The sequence below is a fragment of the Oculina patagonica genome, chromosome 1 (assembly GCF_052425735.1).
Source record: "Oculina patagonica isolate OP01 chromosome 1, crgOcupat, whole genome shotgun sequence".
Lineage (NCBI taxonomy): Eukaryota > Metazoa > Cnidaria > Anthozoa > Scleractinia > Oculinidae > Oculina > Oculina patagonica.
In genome coordinates this window covers 14,010-37,266 of record NC_135758.1, presented here as the reverse complement: position 1 = coordinate 37,266, position 23,257 = coordinate 14,010, and the positions used below count along the sequence as shown (strand labels likewise).

At 38.6% G+C, this 23,257-nt stretch overlaps 3 protein-coding genes and 2 long non-coding RNA genes across 8 annotated transcripts; 3 read left to right on the top strand and 2 right to left on the bottom strand.

Moving 5' to 3' along the window:
- Positions 1 to 2,693: 2,693 nt before the first annotated feature.
- On the bottom strand, positions 2,694 to 4,652 carry LOC144651332 (uncharacterized). Of its 4 annotated transcripts, none has more exons than XR_013570285.1 (3): positions 4,615 to 4,652; positions 4,068 to 4,454; positions 2,694 to 3,007 (listed from the first exon to the last, which is right to left on the bottom strand). It is a non-coding gene; the product is annotated as an uncharacterized LOC144651332 (long non-coding RNA). The 4 variants fall into 4 exon arrangements; XR_013570293.1 differs by having other exon boundaries at positions 4,068 to 4,186; positions 4,615 to 4,640; XR_013570288.1 differs by lacking the exon at positions 4,615 to 4,652 and adding an exon at positions 4,456 to 4,599 and having other exon boundaries at positions 4,068 to 4,186.
- A 22-nt stretch (positions 4,653 to 4,674) lies between these two features.
- On the top strand, positions 4,675 to 8,156 carry LOC144651315 (frataxin, mitochondrial-like). Its single transcript, XM_078511264.1, has 6 exons — positions 4,675 to 4,882; positions 5,079 to 5,125; positions 5,306 to 5,426; positions 5,956 to 5,983; positions 6,328 to 6,397; positions 7,036 to 8,156. Exons 1-6 carry the CDS (start codon positions 4,739 to 4,741, stop codon positions 7,190 to 7,192), a joined length of 567 nt encoding a protein of 188 aa, XP_078367390.1. The 5' UTR covers positions 4,675 to 4,738; the 3' UTR covers positions 7,193 to 8,156.
- Positions 7,193 to 12,116, bottom strand: LOC144651322 (nucleotide triphosphate diphosphatase NUDT15-like). Its single transcript, XM_078511274.1, has 3 exons — positions 11,950 to 12,116; positions 9,076 to 9,272; positions 7,193 to 8,115 (listed from the first exon to the last, which is right to left on the bottom strand). Exons 1-3 carry the CDS (start codon positions 12,099 to 12,101, stop codon positions 7,967 to 7,969), a joined length of 498 nt encoding a protein of 165 aa, XP_078367400.1. The 5' UTR covers positions 12,102 to 12,116; the 3' UTR covers positions 7,193 to 7,966.
- A 39-nt stretch (positions 12,117 to 12,155) lies between these two features.
- LOC144651304 (dynein axonemal assembly factor 4-like) lies at positions 12,156 to 21,132 on the top strand. Its single transcript, XM_078511252.1, has 9 exons — positions 12,156 to 12,369; positions 12,485 to 12,769; positions 13,849 to 14,113; positions 14,195 to 14,322; positions 15,790 to 15,893; positions 16,528 to 16,608; positions 17,455 to 17,527; positions 17,619 to 17,724; positions 20,725 to 21,132. Exons 1-9 carry the CDS (start codon positions 12,247 to 12,249, stop codon positions 20,823 to 20,825), a joined length of 1,266 nt encoding a protein of 421 aa, XP_078367378.1. The 5' UTR covers positions 12,156 to 12,246; the 3' UTR covers positions 20,826 to 21,132.
- Positions 19,737 to 20,195, top strand: LOC144651345 (uncharacterized). The gene is made up of 2 exons (XR_013570298.1): positions 19,737 to 19,869; positions 19,959 to 20,195. It is a non-coding gene; the product is annotated as an uncharacterized LOC144651345 (long non-coding RNA).
- Positions 21,133 to 23,257: the final 2,125 nt, after the last annotated feature.

Here is a 23,257-nt window from a genome sequence, read left to right as displayed (position 1 = left end):
TGCTCACGGCGCCTTCTAAATTTCGTTTCCCTTGGCTGTGAATAAAAATACAGCTTTACAAAGGTATCATTTCAAAGAAATAAGTGTAGAAAATACTTTTCCCCTGTAAATGAGAAACAATCGTGTCCCAAACGATGAAATATTGCCTTTTCTTATATAACAACCGCGAACATTCGGAAACGATAACCAGTGACTTTATGTATGTGTTATAAAAAGACTGGGAAGGTTAGAGCACGGCACGATTTATTAAAGGATAATCAGTAAAGGAGTAACGAAACTCTATACAAGACAGATATGTATATAACATCCGTGGAAAAAAAATAAGAAGAAAAGAAGAATTTTAGCCACAGGGTATGAGACTCGATCCCGGGTCACAGGCTTTAGAACACAGAGCTGTACCACTGAGCCATCGGTTTGCTAAGCAATTAAAATGACAAAAAAAGTAATTGTTATACCTAAGCGACCTGTTATATGTTCACCCTCTTTTAAATAATTAGTTGATTATTATTATTAATCCCTATAATGAATATTTTCCATCGATACTATACTGTTCAAAGGAACGATTCAAATATATCTAACACATTCACGAGTAGGTCATAGACCTCTTTGAATCTATAAAGAAAACATTATGAAAAATGACTCTGAAAGTTTCAGAGCTTTTGGATTTTTAAATTTTCTGAAAGGAATGCCCCAGAACCATCTAGCAAGATCTTGCCTCGTCTATGGCAAAGGTCTGGTTATGGCCCTGGCTGTTAGAGTGCAAAGTATGAGCAAACTGAAAAGGTCCAATCATTCCTCTCTTCCACACACTTCAGTTATTGAAAAGGGCAGTTTCACCTTCATGGGTTTGAATATTAAAATGTTAGAAAACAATAGTTATGCTCAGTAGCTTTGACTTGAATGGTCACACATGAGAGTTCCACCTACACACATGAAAGTTCATTCATGAGTGACCAGCCCGTGAACAGGCTCCCTTACAAGGAATGGTGGAGGAGGTGGGATCAGCATTGGGAGGAAGCTGAGAAAAAATATTGAAGCCGAGCATCTTCTATGACCACTCTTGGCTTGCTCCACTCGGAAATTTTTGCTCCATACCCCCCTCCAAGGTAGCCTGTTTGCACGCTAGAGTGCATGTTGGTACATGGTAACAGTACAGAACCTCTGAATGGTGAACAAAGCATTTTGGGGTTTACTGCTTGCATTAGGCTTGATTAACCAGCTTCTGTTTCGAAAAATGACTCCCCCACGGTGCGATCTCTACCTGTAAGCGACCACAATGGCTTGACATTGGAGGTGAGTCGCTGCGTAAATTTTTATCATATCCACATGATCTCTAATTTGGCCACAGTAGATGTTTTGTACAATGCAAATTATGTAAACATAGGTTCGATTACCAGCCACTGTATGTAAACAGGCTTGACAAGTTCAGTGTTCTCCCTAGGATTTTGTGAAGGCCAGGGGGTATTCTGACTGTGATTTTAAAATGTCAAAACCTGATCTGTGGAACTTGTTCCACACGTTTTCTGTCTCATTTCCAGAGTAAGAAATGAACTTATTTACTTTGCGTCAGGCTTTGAGAAGCTTTTTGTTTCTGTTCCGAGCAACCCAAGTCGACTGAGTTCACCATTCTTTCCACGAACGCGGGAATTTCGTTTAGTATCCCACGTACTTGTACGACACCTTGAAGTGCCGTTGTGTTCCTATGACATTTTGATTAATTGGTATAGCTGCCGACCAACAAAACGAATGCATCACACAGGGTCTGGAAGGGGGGTCCTGATCCCGCATTCCCGCTCCTTTTTTAAGAAAATCCCGCATCCCGCATTTTTTAAAATGGCTATCCCAAATCCCGTTTTTTCTCTTAGCCCCTCTCCCCCCCCCCCCAATAAAAAAAAAAGTAAGATGTAGATTGGCGCTTTCGACTGATATTTTGAACTTACGCGTGTAAAAAAAACGAAAATAGCTTTTCATACATCAGTATGATGAAAGAGCACTAAAGAAGTTTACAGTGTCGACCGCGTCTTATCTGAAGCGAGACACCACGCCCGCTTGATTCGCGTTCGCTGCTTGAACGACCATTTGTGTCGTGACGACTTCCCGATTTCCCGACAGAAAGGTTAAAAATCCCGCATCCCGTGTCTAAATTTCAGTTAATCCCACTTCCCGGAGAGCAGTCAAATCCCGAATCCCGTCAAGATATCTTGCGTTTTCCCGAATCCCGCACTGTATTTTAGTCAAATCCCGGATCCCGAAAATACCCTTCCAGACCCTGATCACAGGATTGAACATATATTGATGCAAGGGTAATTAATCAATGTATTAAAAGTTTCATCGACTTCTTTGTTGTTTATGGATAGGAATTCCCAGTTCCAGATTTCAACTTAAGGTAACGTTTTTTTTATCTTCAATTTTAAGCCAGGCGGCAACGATTTTCCTGTGAATCAAGCTAGGCGACCCGTCTGGCCTAAAGTATCTAGGGAGAACACTGAAGTTATACCTTTAAACCTGATGTTTGTTTTCATGTTCTGATGCTAACACTTAGTGAGTCTGGAAACAGTTGATAGTCCCTCACACAAACTTTTAAGTTCTCACAACTCATTCCTCTCGTGTTTATGACAGGTTAGTAAACAAGTCAGCATTTTCCATTCACCGCAACTTACATGTTGTGGTATCTAATAGCACAAGTCAAGAACTTTGATATTTATTTGACTTATTTACACCACATTTTATTTTGACTTGCTACTGTACAAAATGATCTTGCTTACATGAATGTACTATATACAAAGTGTCAGTTCCTGATTTTCCTCTTTGTTCATGTAGTGATAAAGTTCTAGAAGAAAGATACAAAGGTCCAGCCTGGAAGTGTGACAATATAGCTTTTTTATGAGATTTTATTCTTTAAACTGCCATTCTTGTCTGCACATGGGACACAGCTGTTGGTGAAGTTGAGAATTGAGCCACTTGAGAATACAGTGCATGTGGAACACATGAGAACAACGACCCCAAACTGAAAGAGAAGACCACATTTTGTCAATTCGTGGTTAAATGTCCTACATTATTTCAGTCTCTACTGTCTTGTTTAATGAATCTCCATGCCTGAAGTTTTTTGGTACACAGAAGGTTGAGGTCTGATGCCCCCCCCCCACCTCTTATGCTTTTTGAGCAAGGAAATAGCCCAAATTCTCTTCAGCACCCCCCCCCCCACACACACACACACACACCTCCTTTTGAGCACCTCTGGATGGTTCTCAAATAGGGTTAGGGTTAGGGTTAGGGTTAGGGTTAGGTTAGGGTTAATAAGCGCCCAGCCTCGAATAACCGCCCACCCCCACCCCTCTAAATTGAGGGCACAAAAGAAAGGATGATTATTGTTGAAGTTGAGATTAAAATTGACTATTAAATGACTATCCCGAAAAATTTCAGCTTTCGTACACCTTCACATTTAGTTATTATAATTGTTGTTTTCTTGCAAAATAAACGTGCTACTTGCTTAAAATGGTGAAAATTTAATAAGCGCCCAGCCTCGAATAAGCGCCCACCTCGAATAAGCGCCCACCCTCAAGGTCCAAAAATTTAATAAGCGCCCAGGGCGGTAAATCGAATAAATACGGTACTACCCAGGGAGGGGGGGGGGGAACTCGCATATGACAGTGACGGGGATGCTTGTCGTCTCGCTTAGGGGTGTAAATTTCAGATTTTTGGTCTCGCTTAGGGTGTTCCGGGCAAAACGCCAAAATTTTTAGCCACAATGGTCTCGTTTAGGGCTGCACACGAAAAAATATACAAATATAAATTCCACACTTAGTTTTTTTGGTATCTTTTAGGGGTCAAGAAAAGCTTGAGCCACACCCAGATTGGTCTCTTTTAGTTTTTTTTTTTTTCAAAATTTCCGATGAGCATCCCCGTCCCTTTTATATGCGAGTCCCCCCCCCCCCCTTGGTAATACTAGTTACATTTGAGGAAATCAAGCCCGAGACTGTTCTAAATAGAATAGACGCAGAAACGTGCACCAGCAAGGTATAGTTTGTCAGAAATGCCTTGACCCCGTCAACCATGACTATTTTTACCTAAAGGACAGTCGTCTCCTGGTGTTTTACAATCAGGGCAGCAACCATCAAATGCCATGCGACAAATGCCACAGTTGTCATCATTAGCCACCCATCGCCATGTGGCTACACCAATCCACCTGAAAAATCCACATGTAAATTCACGTCACTGTGGGGAACTACGGTTTAAATGTGAGATCCCCCCTCAGCAAATATTTTGGGGTGGGGTATGTTCATAAATTGACCATGAATGGCCCTGCAGCGTCCACGTCAAGGATGCTCAGTGTAGGTACGTAATAAAAAAATATAAACACATGGGATCATGTGGTACAAATTTTACAAAATTATTTTAAGTACTAATGAGTCCAAAGAAGAGTTCGATCAGATTTCATCAACGTTTTGTACTCACTCTAGAGGCAAAAAGAATTATTTGATTGAACAGCAACGGTGCGGCGATCATGAAAAAAAAATACATTAGAAGTTAGTTCATTTTTTCGCAACAGTTATTCGGTAATTAAGAAGATATACAGCTTAATAACGTGAGAATATTGCAACAAATATAACTTACGTTTGACTTTGACTTTCATTCTTTCAAAATGGCCGCGTACTAATATAGAATCCAGGTCCCCGCTGCCAGTTTCGTGGAATGCCTGACGTATTTCGACATTTGATGATGAAAGCTTCCCTCCGCAATGTTCGCCATTCGACGGATTAGTCTCCTTAGAAAGTTCGACGTGAAGACTTTTGCGTTCTGTTCTTCAATTTTGAATAAAAAGAGTTTAATTTCAACGACACCCAAAAGATCACATCATTCGCTGCTCTCAACAAGACTTAAGGTAAGACCTTCGTATTAGCTTATATTTGCAAACATTTTTAGTTGTTGGTAAAACCCGTGACGGTCAAATTTGGTAAAACACGTGAAGGCTATGTCCGTGATGGATCCGTGACATATCCGTGACGGATAGATTCTTACATATTATTTTTTGCTCGGTATTTCTTACTTTATTGTAATTATATATCTTACCCTCCCAGCTCTACCAGAGTGGAATCCCTTTGGAAAAGAAGTTCTGCACTGCAAGGTATTTTATTCCTGTTATATTTTGGTGTATTTGTCACTGAAATAGCTAAGTGTCCAGTTGGGACTCACAGTTGTTGCAAGGGAATTGTGTCACAAAAAGATGGGGAGGGGAGGGGGTAAAGTATCAGGCTAGAAAGAAATCTTCTCTGTACAATGCAAGAATTTTCCTTTTCTTTTTCAGCACCTTAGACGAGCTATCATATCACAATATTGCAGATGAGACACTTGATGCTATAGCGGAATTATTTGAAGACCTTGGTGAAAGTCCATCAAGTCCCACAGACTATGATGTTCATTTGAGTGTAAGTTAATGATAGGATAGGGGCTTTCCTCTCTACAGAGGCTCAAAGCAAATTTGGGAAGGGCTTAATCCCGGGGGGGACTCCCAGGCGGGGGCTCGCGTCTCCGTCGCTTGGGTCTCGCTGGGTGTTCTGGGGTGCGACTTTTTGCCGTCGGTCTCGTGGGTGCCGGTCTCTTCTCTTGGTCTTTGGGGTCTTGCTGGCCACGCCTGTTGGTCTCTTGGGGTTCTCCCGCGGCTCCCCGTCCCTCTCCCCCCGGGGCTAATCCATCACATGAAGTGAGTACGGGTGCAAGCAGCCAAAGTTATTACCCCTGCATTCACTTTGCTCATGATTTTCCTTAAAAAACCAAAGATTATGGTACTTTCAGGGGTTTGCTAGAGTAATTTGCTTTCATACACTTATTATGTTGGTAATATTTTAAAATCAAACAGTGAATATTGTTTTTGTCCTCTTTCTTCTGTTTTATGTTATTTAACCCCAGTTATTGTGAAATTTAACATCTACTTTCTCTTGGTTAATGTTCCTCTAGGATGGAGTACTTACAGTTAATTTAGGAGGTAATTACTAAAAATTTTGTGTGTTTGCCTTTTTGTATTTTGGATTATGCTTAATTTTGATTTGTTGAGGTCTAATCTTGATTACCATTTGTGGGACAGCATGTGTAGCTGAGCATCATCCCCTACAAAACTGTGCTGTTTGATTTGCATCAATTTTTTTCATAGGCACCTTTGATATGCTACAGAGGTCTGCCAAAGTCTAACAAAATTTAATTGTTGCAGTTAATGTGATTATGAATTTTATGTAGTTTTTATATAGTTAACCTTTCCTACTTCACTTCTTTTCTAACAAAGAATACATAAGATAAGCATGGGCTGAATTTGTTGCATTTTTACACTTTTAGCAGGACGTGGTACTTATGTAATCAACAAACAAAGCCCTAACAAGCAAATATGGTTATCATCTCCTACAAGGTAAACATAAAATGTTTATTGTAAATAATAAAGATGGTAGATTTTAAGCTCGGTGATAAATAGTGAAGAAATTATTCTACATGACACGAGCGTGGGACAGAGAAAAAAATCTGAGTCCCCGACAGGAATCCAACCCATGGACTCCCAGACACCGGTTGGGCGCTCTATCTAAAGCGCCCAACCGGTATCTGGGAAGCCATGGGTTCGATTCCCGTCGGGTACTCAGATTTTTTTCTTTGTCCCACGCTCGTGTCATGTAGAATAATTTCTTCACTAAAATGTTTATTGTTGTGAAACCCTAATTTCTCCAACCTCCTCATAACATAAAAGGCCCCTGGGATCCCTCAGGGAGTTATCAATAACATTTGTATTTGTATTTCTAACTCAAACCATACGTCTCTTGAACCCTTGGATTTGCTTCACTTAGTTCAACACTGCAATTTTGGCCCGAATTTCTCGAACTTCTAATTTCTCCAAATAATTTTTGTTTTCCTTGGAGGTTAAGAAATTGGGATTCCACTCTATACTTGTTCTTTTTTTATTATTACCTTAAGTGTCTCAGTTGAAGAAATCACCAGTTACTGCAGTATGTTACCAAGAAGTGAAAAAATAATGTTAATTTACTTCTTAAATTTCAGTGGACCTAAGAGATATGATTTCCAAAATGGCTCCTGGATATACACTCATGATAGTGTCTGCCTACACAATCTACTATCATCAGAGATTTCTCTTGCACTTGGTCATGTAGTGGACTTTACTTTATTACCACATGGTGGAGCAGATGGAAATAGTTAATAAAAATAAAAAATGACAACAAAACCAAGCTTATCCCAGCTCAGTATAGTGTTCATCACAGAGGATGCTGCCTTTTTATTCAGGACTGATATCCTATTATGGCTAGGAAAATCTAATTTTTATAACATTAAACCTAACTATTCTTGTTATTTAAACAATGCTTATAAAAAGATTTTTTGAAAACAGCAATATTTACAGTGACAGGCTTAAATAGCATTCTTTTCAGAATGTGTATTACCGGTAGATGATCAAAATGTTGATCGGATGATGAGTTGCTTGTGCACTTTACAAGAAAAGTTAGTAATAATGTGAATTGACGTTTCGATGTATCAAACATCATTTTCAAGATTAAAAAGTTTGTTAGTGTTCAAGTTTTTTTTTCAAACTTTTTCATCTTGAAAATGATGTTTGATACGTCGAAACATCGATTAATGTTATAACTATTTTTTTTTTTTTGCAAAATGTTCATGGTCACCAAATTTGCCTTCTTGGCAACAAATGTACCATGTTAACACAAAACAAATCCTACATGGTGTAGTAGCAAGTTTTTTTTAAAAGCATTATCTGTAGCTGATACTCATAACTATTGTGATGTCCGATCTGATGTCCGATCTCATCCCAAAATTCTAATTGTGAAGCGCATTGAGCTTTGTAAATGCGCTATAAAAGCACCTATATCATTCATTCATCTGCAGAATTTTTATATGATTCGTAATCAAGGAGATGAGAAAAACAGTGTTCGCTTTTCTTGTTTTGTCAACACATTGTCTGGTTCTACTGAGGACAAATGCTGAACAGTGTAGAGTTGCTGTGTCCGTGTGCATTACAGTCAAATGGTTGGAAACCCTGCAGTCTTGCTATTCTGAGAGGTTCAAAAAGTGGAGTTGGAAATGTGTCAGAGTTCCAGTCATACCACTCCCAACCTATTGAAAACAACAGAACAATAAACGTTATTGTGAGCCTGCCTACTTTGTTGTATTTCTTTTGCCTTGTATTTCTTTTTGCCTCCCTAATGGACAGGAATAATTTCTATCCATTTAGGAGGCTGCTTAACAAGAATGACTTTTAAAAAGAGGCTTTGTAAACCAATTGTTCAACTGTGAGCATCAAAAAAGAATCAGCGTCAAAACTACAAACAAACTCCTGAGTGGAATGTAGGGTAAAAACAAAGAAACTATCAGCAAGCGGAGCAAGCAGAGTGTGACCAGGCCAGGCAGAGGGAGCCAAGCATGGTCTTTGGAGAGACATCTTGCTACACCCTTGGGCCACCCTTGGCTCACTCCACCTGCCAATTTTTGTGTTGAGCTCTGCTCTTGCCCCAATCCCACAAGGGAACCTGTTCACAACCTTCAGTGATCAAAGATAGGGACAACATGCAAGAAAGTTGACACCTGCGCAACTTGGATCCATGTGTATACTATCAAAACTTGGCCACCCCACACAGACAGTCGCTTCATAACAATTGATAGCCTGAATTTCAGCTGCCCCCCTTTGATTGCTTTCTTTCTCAGGAGTTAGAAGCGGCAGCTGAAAATGAGGCTTAAAGTTGATACATCTAATAAAATTAATTATGTAAAAAGAATGCTTGCAGTTGTGTTTTTTGCTAGACAAAATGGGATTTGAGAAAGGTGCAATGTTCATCATGTCATGAGTGCAGGACAAAGAAAAATCTGATTCCCCAATTGGATTTTTTTTTGACATTAAAATGTCATGACCTCTCAAACACTGGATGGACACTCTAATCACTAAGACTCATGGTAACCAATACCAAAGATGAACATTATATCTTTTTTATTTCATTACCAAATTTTTAAGTTTCTTTTGAAAAATTTTCATTTAAAATTAAACTTTTCCATCTTTCTTTCCTTATTGCTATTCCTTACCGTTACACTTATCTGGTTCCGTGTTTTCTGGCTCTCTTGAGTGGCTGACATCAATGTCACCTTTCATGAATATTGTTATATAATGGTAATCTTCTTTAGGGACAACTGCATTGACAATGGTTGCAAATGAGACATTCTTAATCTTAAGCCCTGTTTCCTCCAAAGTTTCTCTTATTGCACATTCAGACCACTCTTCACTGTACAAGGAGGATAAAAAACGTGATGCTTGTAAAAAGAAGGTCAACCCACATGTACACCCACAGTGGAGTGGATACCTCTTGTACAATACCTTTTTCCTCAAGGTCTGGGGGGTACACCCTATAATGGCCTATATGGGGAGGCTCCACCCAAAAGTGGTACCTCTTTCATGCTTTAGGTATATGAAAGTTTAGATATATGAAAGGGTAGGGAATTCTCTCATCCAGGTACAGTGGAACCTTGATATAACGAAGGGCCAAGGGACTGACAAAATGTGTTCACTATATCGAGGTTTTGTTATATCAAGGTTTTTTTCCATATATTTTGTTACTAGGAGTTGCTGATAGCAAGTAAAGTGCTGCGAAGAGAGTTATAAGAATAAGAATAATAGTAGGAACGGAACGGAAGGTCGTAGGAATGTTTCGAATTTTCACATTTTCAGATGTGAAAGATGTGATTTCTCTCAGCGAGTGAAATCCTGGTAATGCTTATGACTGTTTCCAAACACAACCTTGCGTGCACGTGCAATTTGATCGCAAAGCCATCAGAAACACCAATTTATGACATCAAAAAGCTCAAAGCTTGTTCAATTCCAGCGCGAGGTCATTATGAAAACGTTTGCGTGGAGCCTTCGCAAATCATTGTTAATACTTTTTGCTGGGTATATTTCGCGCTAAAGACTCAGAAAGTAAAATTTCTCCTTAAATAAGCTTAGGAATGAATAATTTTGTTTAACTTAATTTTACTGTTACGAGGATATACGAAAATTTTAAGTCGAAGTGTCCGGAAATAGGGGTGTCCGTAACCTGAGTATCAGGCCTTCCTAAGGGGAGGGGGGAGGGTAGGGAAGGAAAGAGGAGAGGAAGGCCTGACACAAACACTTTGATTGGATCATGTCGAACATCCAGATTCTGGATGTGGCGCTGATTGGGTAATTCACAATGGGCCCTGACGTCACACCACCGGCAGGAAATAAAGATTTCATAACGGCGTCTTCTATGAACCGATGTCCACGCGAACGAACAGTGAACGAAAACTTCGCTCGACGTTATTCAGCGTTATTTCAGTGTATTTATGGAAGGCGACGACTTCAAAACGGCTCGTGAAGGCGCTCTACAGTTTTTCCTGGAATTAGACGTAATAGAGGACAGAAATTATGCCTCGAAAGCTGCTTGTGAAACGGAAAGTCGACGTCCTCGGAGTTTTAGCAAAATAAAGGTGACGGGCCTACGTTTGTGACATTTGTACCCTTGCCGTTCTGTGTTAAATTCGGTTTTTCAATGTAATTTGCTTCTCACATCTTTCTGAGGGGCACTGTTTTATTTAGAGGCATTATGTATTAAATAGACAGAATAGAGCTATAAGATTGTGGCCAAGGAAATGTCTAGAGGTCATTGCATAATAGTCTGCGCTGCGTGGTTTCCTGTTTGTTTCACACTTCTTTGCCACATGTTTTGCTAGTTTGTTTTTGCTCAATTCTATTTGTAAGATATGCTTTAAACTCTCGAAATTTTCGCCGTGTAAGGACAAGATATATGTTCCGTGAAAACGTTGATTACTTGCATTTTATTGATGCCGGGATCGGCATTATAAATATTGTTGCAAGATGTATTGTGTCTTATCAGTTATATCTTGGTCCGGCTTCGCAAGTGACAACCGGAAATGAATTTGATTGGTTGACGCTTATCACGCCGTGAGGGGTGGAAAACTGGAATTAAAGCGTCTGTGTCAGGCTTTTCTTTCCGTCCGCGCTCCTTCCTTTCCCCCCTACCCCTTAGAAAAGCCTGATACTCAGGCTAGGGTGTCCGGGAAATAGGGCAACATACTGTATATTACAGTAAATGGTTTGAACCCAGGAGTATCAGTAGTTCGTATAGTGTGATCGTCCGGGTGAGAGTAGTTCTGAGAAGAACTGTTGTTGGTGACTGACGTTTCGACAACCTAAGCGGAAGTCATCAAAATCGACTGGGACTCTGCTGAATGCTTAACCTACAGTACTAACTATTTTCAACGACTGACTCTGGAAAGCTGGTACACAAACTTAGAACAGACGCCTATCAACAGATGTCAACAACTACCGGCACCTTACAAATGACTTATTCACGACGTAAACAGAAGCGACAAACAAACCGCCAACAAAACGACTTAATTTGACTAACAATAGACGAAACAGAACGACTTAATTAGACTAACAATAGACGGATCGAAACCGGCCAATTACTGATGACAAACTTTACACGAGTCTTACAGCCAATAACATCACGGCTTAACTGACCAATCAGCTTCAACGGACCAGACTTATAACATCATCGACTGACAACAACTTTTCACTTGACTCTGAAGATGACTTCCGCTCAGGTTGTCGAAACGTCAGTCACCAACAACAGTTCTTCTCAGAACTACTCTCACCCGGACGATCACACTATACGAAATACTGTATATTGCCAAGAAAATATAAATTGTGTCTCACTCAAAAACGCGAAATTAAAGTGATTCAAAATACAAAATTTTCGCAAAATCGCGAAATTTAATTGTTGCGAAATATGTGCACCTCAAAATCGCGAAATTAACGTGTCGCGAAAATTTCATGTAGTAAGGTAATAAATGCGCGCAAAAACTTGATGTTTTTCACGTAACCCTGCGTAACCAGCATTACATATTGTGAATATGTCTTACCCAAACTCCAAGTGCCCCCCTGGGAGCCCATACTGCCCACTTCCAGAAGATCCTTTTCTTTGTCCAACTATGACACAGTTTGGATGATCAGGAGAGCTTATAAACACACCGATACCAACACCGACTTTACGCCGTACATTCTTGTCCGCCATGTTTGATTCGAAGTTGGCGCGATATGACTAAAATTAAGAGGTCTGGGAACCATTTAGAAACGCGCCTGGTAGATTTTGTGTAAGGGAAGAGAAATATGACTCAAAAACAGCGTTTACCTTGTTTTAGAAGTTAAAATGTGGTAAAATGCCGATACAGGTGAAAGATTACGATTGGGAGGAGAGCGGTGAGACAGTTTTAATTACTGTTCCGTTGAAAGGAGTGCCCCCAAATCGAGTAGACATATTTTCGATTGATGACTACATCAAGGTTAGTTAGCATTGGGCCAAATTGCCTTGCCAATAAATAAATCACAAATTGAGATCAGCTTTCTACTCTTTCTTTGGATAAAAATGGTTAAAATGTTGATATTATATTTTCACAGGTTAGCTATCCACCATATATTTTTGAAGTCTGTCTGTTTAATGAAGTTGAAGACACCAAAAGTAAAGCGACTTTTGGTAATGGAGTTATCAAATTTCAACTGGTTAAGAAAAGCCCTTTGCAATGGAACCAGTTACTGGTCTCTGAATCAGAGGACAAAGAATTCATGAAAAGAAAACGAGAAGAAGCTGTTGGTAAAGCACACAAGAGAGCAGAAGAAGAAAAGGAACGTAAAGCAGCAGAGAAAAGAGAACAAGAGAAATTGGCACTTAAAGAGCAAATGAAGGTTTGTTGCTGAATAATATCATGTTAATCGTTAACAGCTATTATCTTAACTGACAAGTTTACTTTTTATGTCTTATATGAGGCAGGGCTCCAGGCCCAAAGAAGCCGCACTCCAAGGCCCCAGGTACCCAAAAAATGCCAGGTTGCATTCCATGTTTACGCCAAGTTTTTTTATAGGTCTACGCCAAGGTCCTTCTTTATTCATACAAAAAAGGTCATCTGTACCACAGTTTAAAGGTGCCGACTATGATCATATGCCAGTATTCCGCGCAATTTTGAAATCCATGTTAAAGATCTTCGGCGAAACCTACGTAAAATGCACTCTGGCAAAAAATGGGGTTTGAGGTTCTGTGACAAACATTCTCAGGGTTTTGCAACAAAGGGCTCCAAGCAGCAAAACAATGGGGCGTCCAGGCTCCACAGTGAAAGTTTTAGGCTGGGCTCCAGCCATCAGCCCCCTTTTAATAGGATCCAGAGGCAGATTTCTTTCTTGTAACTATGTACATGTACGTACATTTAATTTCCACCATTAAAATAATTTTTTCTGCAATTTCTTCAAAAGGTTGTCTCATATATATCCCTGGCCGGCATGTAAATCAACACTGAACTCTATCCCTCCTTGGTGAAGCTTTCTTAGTTGAATCATTTGTGAACAAAATCTGAAGTCAAAAGTGACTTTGAGAGGAATGGAAGGCAGGGATGGAAGAAAGAGAAAACAGAATGGGGGATATATATTTTTTTTGCTTAAGGGAAATTGCGTGGTTCCAAAAATATCCACCCCTGCCCCAAAGAAGGTCATTAGAAATTCAGAGGAGGAGGAGTGGGGCAGTGGGGGTATAAAATCCAAAATTTTTTAAAGGAAAGTATGAAGCTAAAATGGAATTTCGAGAGGAGGATTTTAACCGAAGAACGTTCCGTGGGAAGGGTATGGATATTTTATGGAACAAAACACTCCCAGCCCTTGTTTCCATGCCTTGAAGGCAATCTTTTAGTCCACTTCTTTGTCTCAATACTTTATAAGACAGTGTTTTGATTTTTTAAATTCATGTTTTTATTCCCTTGTCGTATGTTTGTTACCAGTTAGAACAGGAGGAAAGAGCCAGAATAGATGCTATAAAGGAAGAAGAACGTAAGAAGGCCACAGAAGCAATTGAAAGATGGAAAGAAAACCAACAAGTACAATCCAGCAAAGAACAAGAAAGATCAAAACAAGAAATTACTGAAATAGAGGAAGTCAACATGTCGAAAACAAATGTTGATTCAAGCATTGAAGAAACTAAAGAAATGCAAAAGACAAACAAAAAACCAGCGGCAAAGAAAATTCACAATAAACAACAAACAAATGGTATGAACAATACCTACGGTCTATAATTCTCTCAGTAACCCTTTCATTCCCTTTATTCACAATTTTTATTTTGTTTGTTAGGTAAAAGGAAAGAGTTGTTTGAGAAGCCAGTGCCTGAACCCAGGTCATCAGGTTCAATTTCAGTGTCATTCACTCCAAGGGTTTTCAAAACAGCTGCCAGGGAGTCAAAAGCTCCAGAAGAGGAAGAGGTTTGTTTTACATCTCACATCTCTGACATCTATACCCCTTCCTCTTTGTTTGTTAAGGGGGTACACTTTTTTTTAATTTTTTCTTTTTATGAATTTGAGAAGGTCCGTAATGTCCTAGATCACAAGAATGGGCTGTATCTATACCCACCCTATGGAAGGTCATTGGAAATTCTGACTGGCTGGGGGTGGGGTCTCAAATGCCAAAATTTTTAAAGGAAAGTATGGATCTTAACTGGAATTTCCAGAGGGGTGGGGGTACTTAAACCAACTAACCTCCCATGGAAAGAGTATGGAAGTTTTCTGGAACAACACCATACCTGGAAACAATGTTTGATGCCACGGGGCATAACTCACCAGGTGGCAGGGATGCATTTGGAGAGTGTTTCAGTGTGTGTTCCCCTTCTCCCCTCCTCACTTCACAAGGACATTATGATATGGAAAAAGACAAGCCTTTAAGGGCCCAGAAAATTTTTAGGTCTCTTTTTGGAGCAAGAAAATGCCCATCTCTAGAGTTTCCACTGGTTGTTGCCATAGAATTAGAAAAATAGGAATGCAAATCTAGAAACTTTATTACTTTAATTGATGCTTATTTGAAAGACGTTTACAAATAAAGAAGAATGGCATTTACCGTTTTGAAAAATCTTATTTCGTTCAGGAGATATTCAAGTTTTTATGTTATGCAAATAAGGAAAGTGATAACGTCATAAAATTGTTCCACTGAAAGATACATCACAAAATCAAAGATTTCTCTGAAAATAAAACAGTTATATTATTTAAACTTGGCATCGGAAGTGACCTTCCTCAAATGTGCAAGATTGCTCATACTATGACATAACCATGGCAACACTCATGGATCCAGTCTCTTTCTTTCATAAACTGAATATCTCCATTTGCACCCCTTAAATGTGGGACAGAGGGTCCGGCTTGAAGCACACATGATGCCCATATTACCCTAACTCTCCTCACTAGCTCGTTGGGAGTGGATCATCTTTAGTTAAGCAAAAACTGGGGATGTGAGTATTAATTAAAATAGGTATTTGCAACAAAATGGTTGCCATGGCAATGGCATGACAGGTGTCATTTTGTGCCTTTTGTGGTGTAAAAAATGGTGCCAAGTTTGATGAACACAGCTCAAATATTCCTAGAGATATTATTGATTCAGTGCTTCTTCTTTTTGTGGAACAATAAATAAAATCATCACTTTTCTCATTTGCATAATACAAAAACGAAAATATCTCTAAAACTAAAAAAGATATTGCAAAAAGGAAAACGCCCTTTCCACTTTATTTTGAAAAGCCTTTAAAATATACAGCAATTATATTTTACTTCATGGGCACCTTAAGCAATTCCCTTCTAATCAGATGTTAGAAAAAAGAAGTAAGATTTAAATTACATAACTTAACCAGTTACCCACAATGAACTAAAGGGCAACCATAAACAACACAACTACCTTTGTTTTTCATTTAGTGGCTAAAAAAGATGGCCAGTGCTGGTCGCAAAACAGATAATACTAACACTGATGCTGTTGATATGGAAGAAATGAACCCAGTATGGCTGAAAGACAAAGGAATGTGAGTTGGTTTTAAGTGCAAGACTAATAGGTATTATTAGATGAGTTTAAATTCTTGATATTTGCCTCAGTGTACACTCAAATCAGTATAATGAATGGAGCTGGGTAAATAGGGAAAACACATGAATAAATTAATTCAAGAAAGCAAATGAAACAGCCAATGTAAAAGAAAGGAAACAAACAAAAAATCAGGTAAACAAAAAAGGACTTTGATAAAGAAATCCAGAAGATAGAGCGATTTTCAATTGAGTGTCGTAAGACCAAAACCAAAGTGATTACTCTGGCCAATCACAGAGGACACAGACAATCCAGTAAACCAATCAAAACTCGAAGAAACTACATGTAGCCGGCACAAAGGGCAGGAAAACGTGCGCGAGCTAGTCGCGATTGGTTTTGGTTTTAGTTCTGATTCGCTGAGAAAGTGGTGCAATCACTGAGCGTAGCAATGCAAATCCAAAGCTAACGCAATTTACTTTCGACACTCAAGTGAAAACCGCTCTAATATTCTAAATCTCTGAAGCATAATTACATAATAGAAAGTTTGAAATGGAAGAAGGAATTTGTTTGCAGTTTAATGAAGAGTCATGAACCCACTTTTATGATGGTCTGACTTATTATTGATTTTTATTCAACAGTGGATTTTACAAGGCAGGAAACTTTGTAGCAGCAATTAACGCATTCACTGCAGCCATTGTCCTGGATGACTCTATTCCATCGTATCCTTTATTTCCACACTGCTCAAAGTGTTTTTTTGGGGGGTGGGGGTGGGGGGGGAGGTTGGGATACAAAAAGGGGAAAGATTAAAAGGAAGTTCTGCTCTTGAGGCAAGTTGACGTTGAGCTGTTTGAAATAATGTCTAAATTACAAATCATACTGGACAAGGGAAAAAATTTCCCGTGCTGGCACAAAAATTGACCAATCAAAGGCCCAGTCTTCGAATTAAAAACGTGTCCACGAATTTTAATAACCAAAACGGTTTTAGACTGTGGTAAACATTATTTTGGCCAGAACTGTTTTACAGCCGAGGTACACTTTAAGAGCATAAAAGTAGCTTTTTTAATGGCCATCGCCTGGGCCAATACTCACTGCCAGTAATTGTCTGTTGCATTTCCTTTGAGAAGTAGTTTTGTAAGACTTTTTTAATGAACACTATAACTTTGTGCTTGTTATTTTCTTACAAGGATGGTATTTTGAAAAGGGTCACCGACTTTTAACTAGATTGTTAGAATTTAACCAAACAATGGCTTGATCGTGGTGAAAGCAAGACTTGCTCCAAGTTATTAGCTCTCTATAAATGGGTACAATGGTTTATTAGAGTGAAGCTCGTGGGTCTTATTTAGGGCAGAAGGTTGTTGATGTCAATGCCACGCGAGAGGCTAAAATATATCTTTCGAGCAATAGGCGTGTCAATATGGCTTGGAGATGCTTCGTTACCAGGCGCACGTGTTCCACGTTTTTTAACCTGCACGTCTGACAAGCAAATCCAACGTGCCCTGATTTGTAAACGACCAACTTGGAGCAAGTTTAGGTGAAAGAGTGACTTTTTCCTTAACTTTTTAAAGATTGTATTCCAACAGAGCAGCTTGCCATCTTCAATTAAAACAATACAAAGAATGCATACAAGACTGTACAAGTGTAAGATTCTTTACTTAAGCTCTCTTTTTTGAAAAACGTTCATTTGTTCCATACATTCGTTAATTCCAGTTGTATTTGTTTTGTTCATCAGTCATTAGAGCTCCTTGTGCCGCCAGTTCAGGCCAATTGTGCATCCAGATGTAAGGCGCATGTTAGAAGAGGAACTGCTTACATGCAACTGCAAGAATACGTTTTAGGTAAGCAACACTTGTTATGCAACAAAGCGATCACTTGATGCCTCTCTCAAACGGATGTCTTTAAGAGAAAACAGGTATCCTCTAAAACTATTACCTTTTTAAAACGCAAATTCCCTAAGACGAATGTCTATTTTTCTGTATTTGGCTTATAAAGACAGCGTTACCCGTAAGTCTGCGTCGGATAGAAACACCAAAGCATCGAAAAGAAGTAGTCATACACAGATAATAAATAAGACTGAGGAAGATAAATGCCCCATTCACACTGAAGCTTAAGTTTAAGAGCTGTTTAGTTAAACAATGTTTAAATTTGATTTCCTTTGTTTTTCTTCATTATTAGAAGTTTCTCTCTGCGGTTTGCCGACTTTAAATTTAGTATAATGGAAGCACAAGTTAGAGCCTACTTGCACCCCAAGTCAAATTCAGCCTCTCAGTTTTTTCTTTTGATGATTTTTATTGGTTAAACTTGGTTTACTTAAAGAAGTTGTGCTATAAATGGGTTATAAGACCGATAACGAATCTGATAACGAAAGACGGCCAGTTTTTAAGATGCGAAGTCCGTGACGTGGCTGATGCTTTCTTTTTCTTACCCTCCCTCCCCCCCTCCAAGCACCTTTAAAGAGAGAGGCACTTAATAAGAGTAACTTAAATTACAAGCCTAAGAACACAAAGCCCGTTAGAGGTATTCGGTTTTTTGGGAAGCAGCGCGAAAAGCGAGATAAGCACGAAAAACGGCGAGTTAAAAAGTTGCAAGAGGGAGGGGGGGGGGTGTGACCCTCGTGACGAACCCCTCCGCTAGAGGCTCCAACGCAGACTGCTCAATCCGGAGTGAAGTACACTAACCATCCCACGTTTTCCTCTTTCAAATACAAAGATGGCATGAAACTTAAGAGGCTGTATCTGTAATAGTGGTCTGCCCGATCTGGCTTGTTAAATAGATTTCGCTCTTTTCTAGTGTGTTGCAAGACTTTCATGTACTTATACTAAAAACACAATTCACTTGACCGGATCATTAATTTTTTTCGAGTTTTTAAGGATTTTCGTTTCACCCGAACGAGCACTTGTAACGACCACTGTCAAGGCTTAAATTTACCACAACTTTGAAAATTAATTAAAAAAGAACTAACAACTTCTGTACCAAACAAACACTACAGCCTGTTAAATTATGTCTTTTTAATTTATCACACTACATTTCACGAACATTGAGCTCGAATCAAGCTAGCAGCAAAACATTAACGACACCCCTATCACACACCTTGATGAAACACTTGAAAACGGCTCAGATTCAAACTTTATTTTTGAAAAAGTGAGGCGGTCTACTTCAATCAAACCAACGCAGCCGAAAAGTAGATGTAATAGAAAATGTTCCTATCGAAAAAAACCTTTTGGTATCGTCTTAATGAAATATTTACAGCTGTGTAAACTTGCCCAATTTCGAAGATCTTCATGTTTGCAGCCATTTTGAGGGACTCGTCAGGACGAGGAGTTTCATCAACTGGCCTCGCAGACATACCTAACACCATCAGAAATAGACAAAGATTAGATATAAATGCATTGCAGTTCAACTGAAAGAGAATAAATCGTGTTTAAAAATGGAAGCTCGACTTACATTTCAACGATTTCTACGGGCGTAAGGTCATTCTTGTTCGAATTTCGCTTGATGATTCCACAACAAATAACAATATTTGACACGCAGACTTTGACTGAATGTAGCGTTTGAATCAGTTAAAGGTAGTAACCTAGTGCTTTCCCTACATTACCGGCGTACAGCGAAGTTGTTTTCACGACAAAACAGCAAGCATCAGGTAAAGAAGACCAAACTGACATGTTTATCGATTGGTCGGTTATATACTTCATGTATGGAGTACCGTTGTGTACCGTATGTGTACCGTATAGTGCCTCATACATGAAGTAGTGACCGACAGGCCGTTTCTTCAGCTGTTTCTTCGACGTTCAACGTTTTGCGATGGAAAATCTTTGCTGTACGCCAGTAAGGAAGGAAAAGCACAAAGATACTGCCTTGAGCTGATTCATAGGTTACATTAAGTCGAAGTTTGTATGTCAAATATTGTTATTTCTAGTGGAATCATCGAGCGAAATTGCAATAGTAACAACCGTACGTCCGTAGACGTCCGTAACAGTCAAAATGTAAGTCGAGCTTCCATTTTTAAACACGATTTATTCTCTTTCAGTTGAACTGCACTGCATTAATATCTAATCTTAGTTTATTTCTGAAGGTGTGAGGTATGTCTGCGAGGCCAGTTGATGAAACTCCTCGTCCCGACGAGTCCCTCAAAATGGCTGCAAACATGAAGATCTTCGAAATTGGGCAAGTTTACACAGCTGTAAATATTTCATTAAGACGATACCAAAAGGTTTTTTTCGATAGGAACATTTTCTATTACATCTACTTTTCGGCTGCGTTGGTTTGATTGAAGTAGACCGCCTCACTTTTTCAAAAATAAAGTTTGAATCTGAGCCGTTTTCAAGTGTTTCATCAAGGTGTATGATAGGGGTGTCATTAATGTTTTGCTGCTAGCTTGATTCGAGCTCAATGTTCGTGAAAGTTGGTGTGATAAATAAAAAAGACATAATTTAACAGGCTGTAGTATTTGTTTGGTACAGAAGTTGTTAGTTCTTTTTTAATTAATTTTCAAAGTTGTGGTAAATTTAAGCCTTGACAGTGGTCGTTACAAGTGCTCGTTCGGGTGAACCGAAAATCCTTAAAAACTCGAAAAAAATTAATGATCCGGTCAAGTGAATTGTGTTTTTAGTATAAGTACATGAAAGTCTTGCAACACACTAGAAAAGAGCGAAATCTATTTAACAAGCCAGATCGGGCAGACCACTATTACAGATACAGCCTCTTAAACAGTCTCCTGGGATTTGCATTGAGCAAGGCTAACGAGACGTCAGCTTACTATAATTATAGATTTATTTTTTTCCACGTCAAGGTGTTTATCGGCCAGGTTACATGCTGATACTCGTTGTTTTTCTTTACAGCTCTTCAGGATTATGAATCAGCTCTAAAACTTGATCCACAGAACACAGACTTGCAAAGGGACTCAGATAGAATTAGAAAAATCATTCAAGGCTCCACATAGCGGTGGACTTTAGATAGAACAAGCAGAAAGGTTCTCCGTTCAGGTGCATCGACTACATGTGTAACTGTGACACAGCAGCTGATGTGAATTTCTACTTGGAGATCCTAAGCAACTTTAACAGCTAACAGCGAGAAAAAAACTATCTCTGCATATCACTGGAAAATGGAGTTGTTCACATCAGGAAATGAACTGAAATCGGACTTTAAAATGTTAACAAGAGACGGCTTTTTTTATAATTAGGTTGCTGTACGTTTTTAAGCCAAACTCAGCGTCTGAAGCAACATGGGAATAAACAAAACCAACAACACTCATTTGTAAATTATCTTTGCTGTCAGCAGCACGCATATGTAATAGAATTTTACGGTGTACGATGAGTATCATGCGTTAAAATCTTGAAAAAATACATAAAATCTTGAAAAGTTACATGAAATCTTGAAAAAATACATAAAAAATCTTGAAAAGTGACATGAAATCTTGAAAAACACGAAAAAATCTCGAAAACAAAGTGAAAAATCTTGAAAAACGCGAAAAAATCTTGAAAACGCGAAAAAAATCTTGAAAAACGCGAAAAATCTTGAAAAACACGAAAAATCTTGAAAACGCGAAAAAATCTTGAAAACGCAAAAAAATCTTGAAAAACGCGAAAAATTTTGAAAACGCGAAAAAATCTTGAAAAACGCGAGAAAACGTGAAAAACGCCAAACAATCTTGAAAATCACGCGAAAATGTTGATATAAACGCTGGAAGCTTGAAAATTATCATGAAAAGGTCAAATGAGATCTTGATCTCTCTCTTGATCTCTCAGTTTATTTGTTGGATGCAAGTAACGAGACAAAACGAATAAAAAAATGGAGGCAGTTAGTTGAGTTCCAAAACGCAAATCTCAACCAATACTTTTACCGAAACAGCTCAAAGGGAGTAGTGTTTGGCCTAACAGACATGTATTCAACATGCAAGCACGTCGTCTCACGTGAGATCAATATCTCATTTGACCTTTATTAATCTTCAAGCTTTTTCGCGTTTTCAAGATTTTTTTCGCGTTTTTCAAGATTTTTTTGCGTTTTTCAAGATTTTTTTGCGTTTTTCAAGATTTTTTTGCGTTTTTCAAGATTTTTCGTGTTTTTCAAGATTTTTCGCGTTTTTCAAGATTTTTTTCGCGTTTTTCAAGATTTTTTTGCGTTTTTCAAGATTTTTTACCGTTTTTCAAGATTTTTCGTGTTTTTCAAGATTTTTCGCGTTTTTCAAGATTTTTCACTTTGTTTTCAAGATTTTTCGTGTTTTTCAAGATTTCATTTCACTTTTCAAGATTTAATGTATTTTTTCAAGATATCATGTAACTTTTCAAGATTTTATGTATTTTTTCAAGATTTCATGTCACTTTTCAAGATTTAATGTATTTTTTCAAGATATCATGTAACTTTTCAAGATTTTATGTATTTTTTCAAGATTTCATGTAACTTTTCAAGATTTTAACGCATGATACTCATCGTACACCGAAGAATTTACCTATAAGTCAATCTAGGACAAAATACTATTTATTAGAAAGAGTTCGGGGTAAGAGGAAATGAGAAGAAAAACAGTTATCTGCAAGGTAGGTTGATTACTGTAATGATTCGATTTAGCGCCCTCCTTCCAATAAGCGCCCCCATTCTAATAAGCGTCCCATTCTTATAAGCACCCCTATTCTAATAAGTGCCCCTATTGTGGATAGATGAACTCCTGACCGTTCACCGTACAGTTCATGTATATATTTACTGCTAAAATGAACAATTATTTTAAAAATAACTGAACTTTTAACAATTTCTAACTGTTACAGTTTCTGTTATTGTTAGATACATTTGGTTGTTTTTTTCAAAAAATTAAATAAGCGCCCTGTCTCGAATAATCGCCCTCCCTCGAGGTGTCAAAAGTAAATTAGCGCCCCGGGCGCTAAATCGAATCATAACGGTAGTCCTACTTTTCTCTGCAAGTGACATCGTTATAAAATCGGAAGATTGTTAAATGAGCCTGGGAGGACAAGTTTGTAAAACGACGAAAGCTGAAAGCAAATAGGCTAAAAACCTAAAAGAGAACATGATAAAAAGAATTGATAAAGCCTACTCCGAGTTCTAGTTCTAATTGCGTCGCCCAAGAAAGTACGTACTTTTAAGTATTACTGTAAAAAATTCAGACGCTTAAAATTCCGGACAGTTTAATTTCGGAAACTTCTACTGTCCGACATTAAAATCGTTGGGAGGTTTTTGCAAGTAATGTTAGCCAAAAAGGCGTGATTTTGCTTACATTAAGTGTGTACAGTCAGCTATGACAATAAATAAAAAAATCTTGCTTTCGAGTGTCGCGTTTTTACCTTTATAGTGGCCATTTTGAATTTTGTAATACTCGGTCTAGCAGGTTGGAGGTCTGGAATCGATAAAGGTGTGGGGTCTGGGACG

Coding starts and splice junctions, on each gene's coding strand:
- LOC144651315 (XM_078511264.1), top strand. CDS start 4,739: ATGTTCGCCATTCGACGGATTAGTCTCCTTAGAAAGTTCGACGTGAAG. Junction 5,427..5,955: donor ACTATGATGTTCATTTGAGT/GTAAGTTAATGA, acceptor ATGTTCCTCTAG/GATGGAGTACTTACAGTTAA. Junction 5,984..6,327: donor ACTTACAGTTAATTTAGGAG/GTAATTACTAAA, acceptor TTACACTTTTAG/CAGGACGTGGTACTTATGTA.
- LOC144651322 (XM_078511274.1), bottom strand. CDS start 12,101: ATGGCGGACAAGAATGTACGGCGTAAAGTCGGTGTTGGTATCGGTGTG. Junction 9,273..11,949: donor GGGGGGCACTTGGAGTTTGG/GTAAGACATATT, acceptor CTCCTTGTACAG/TGAAGAGTGGTCTGAATGTG. Junction 8,116..9,075: donor GGAACCAGATAAGTGTAACG/GTAAGGAATAGC, acceptor TGTTTTCAATAG/GTTGGGAGTGGTATGACTGG.
- LOC144651304 (XM_078511252.1), top strand. CDS start 12,247: ATGCCGATACAGGTGAAAGATTACGATTGGGAGGAGAGCGGTGAGACA. Junction 12,770..13,848: donor CACTTAAAGAGCAAATGAAG/GTTTGTTGCTGA, acceptor GTTTGTTACCAG/TTAGAACAGGAGGAAAGAGC. Junction 16,609..17,454: donor CTGGATGACTCTATTCCATC/GTATCCTTTATT, acceptor AACTTTTTAAAG/ATTGTATTCCAACAGAGCAG.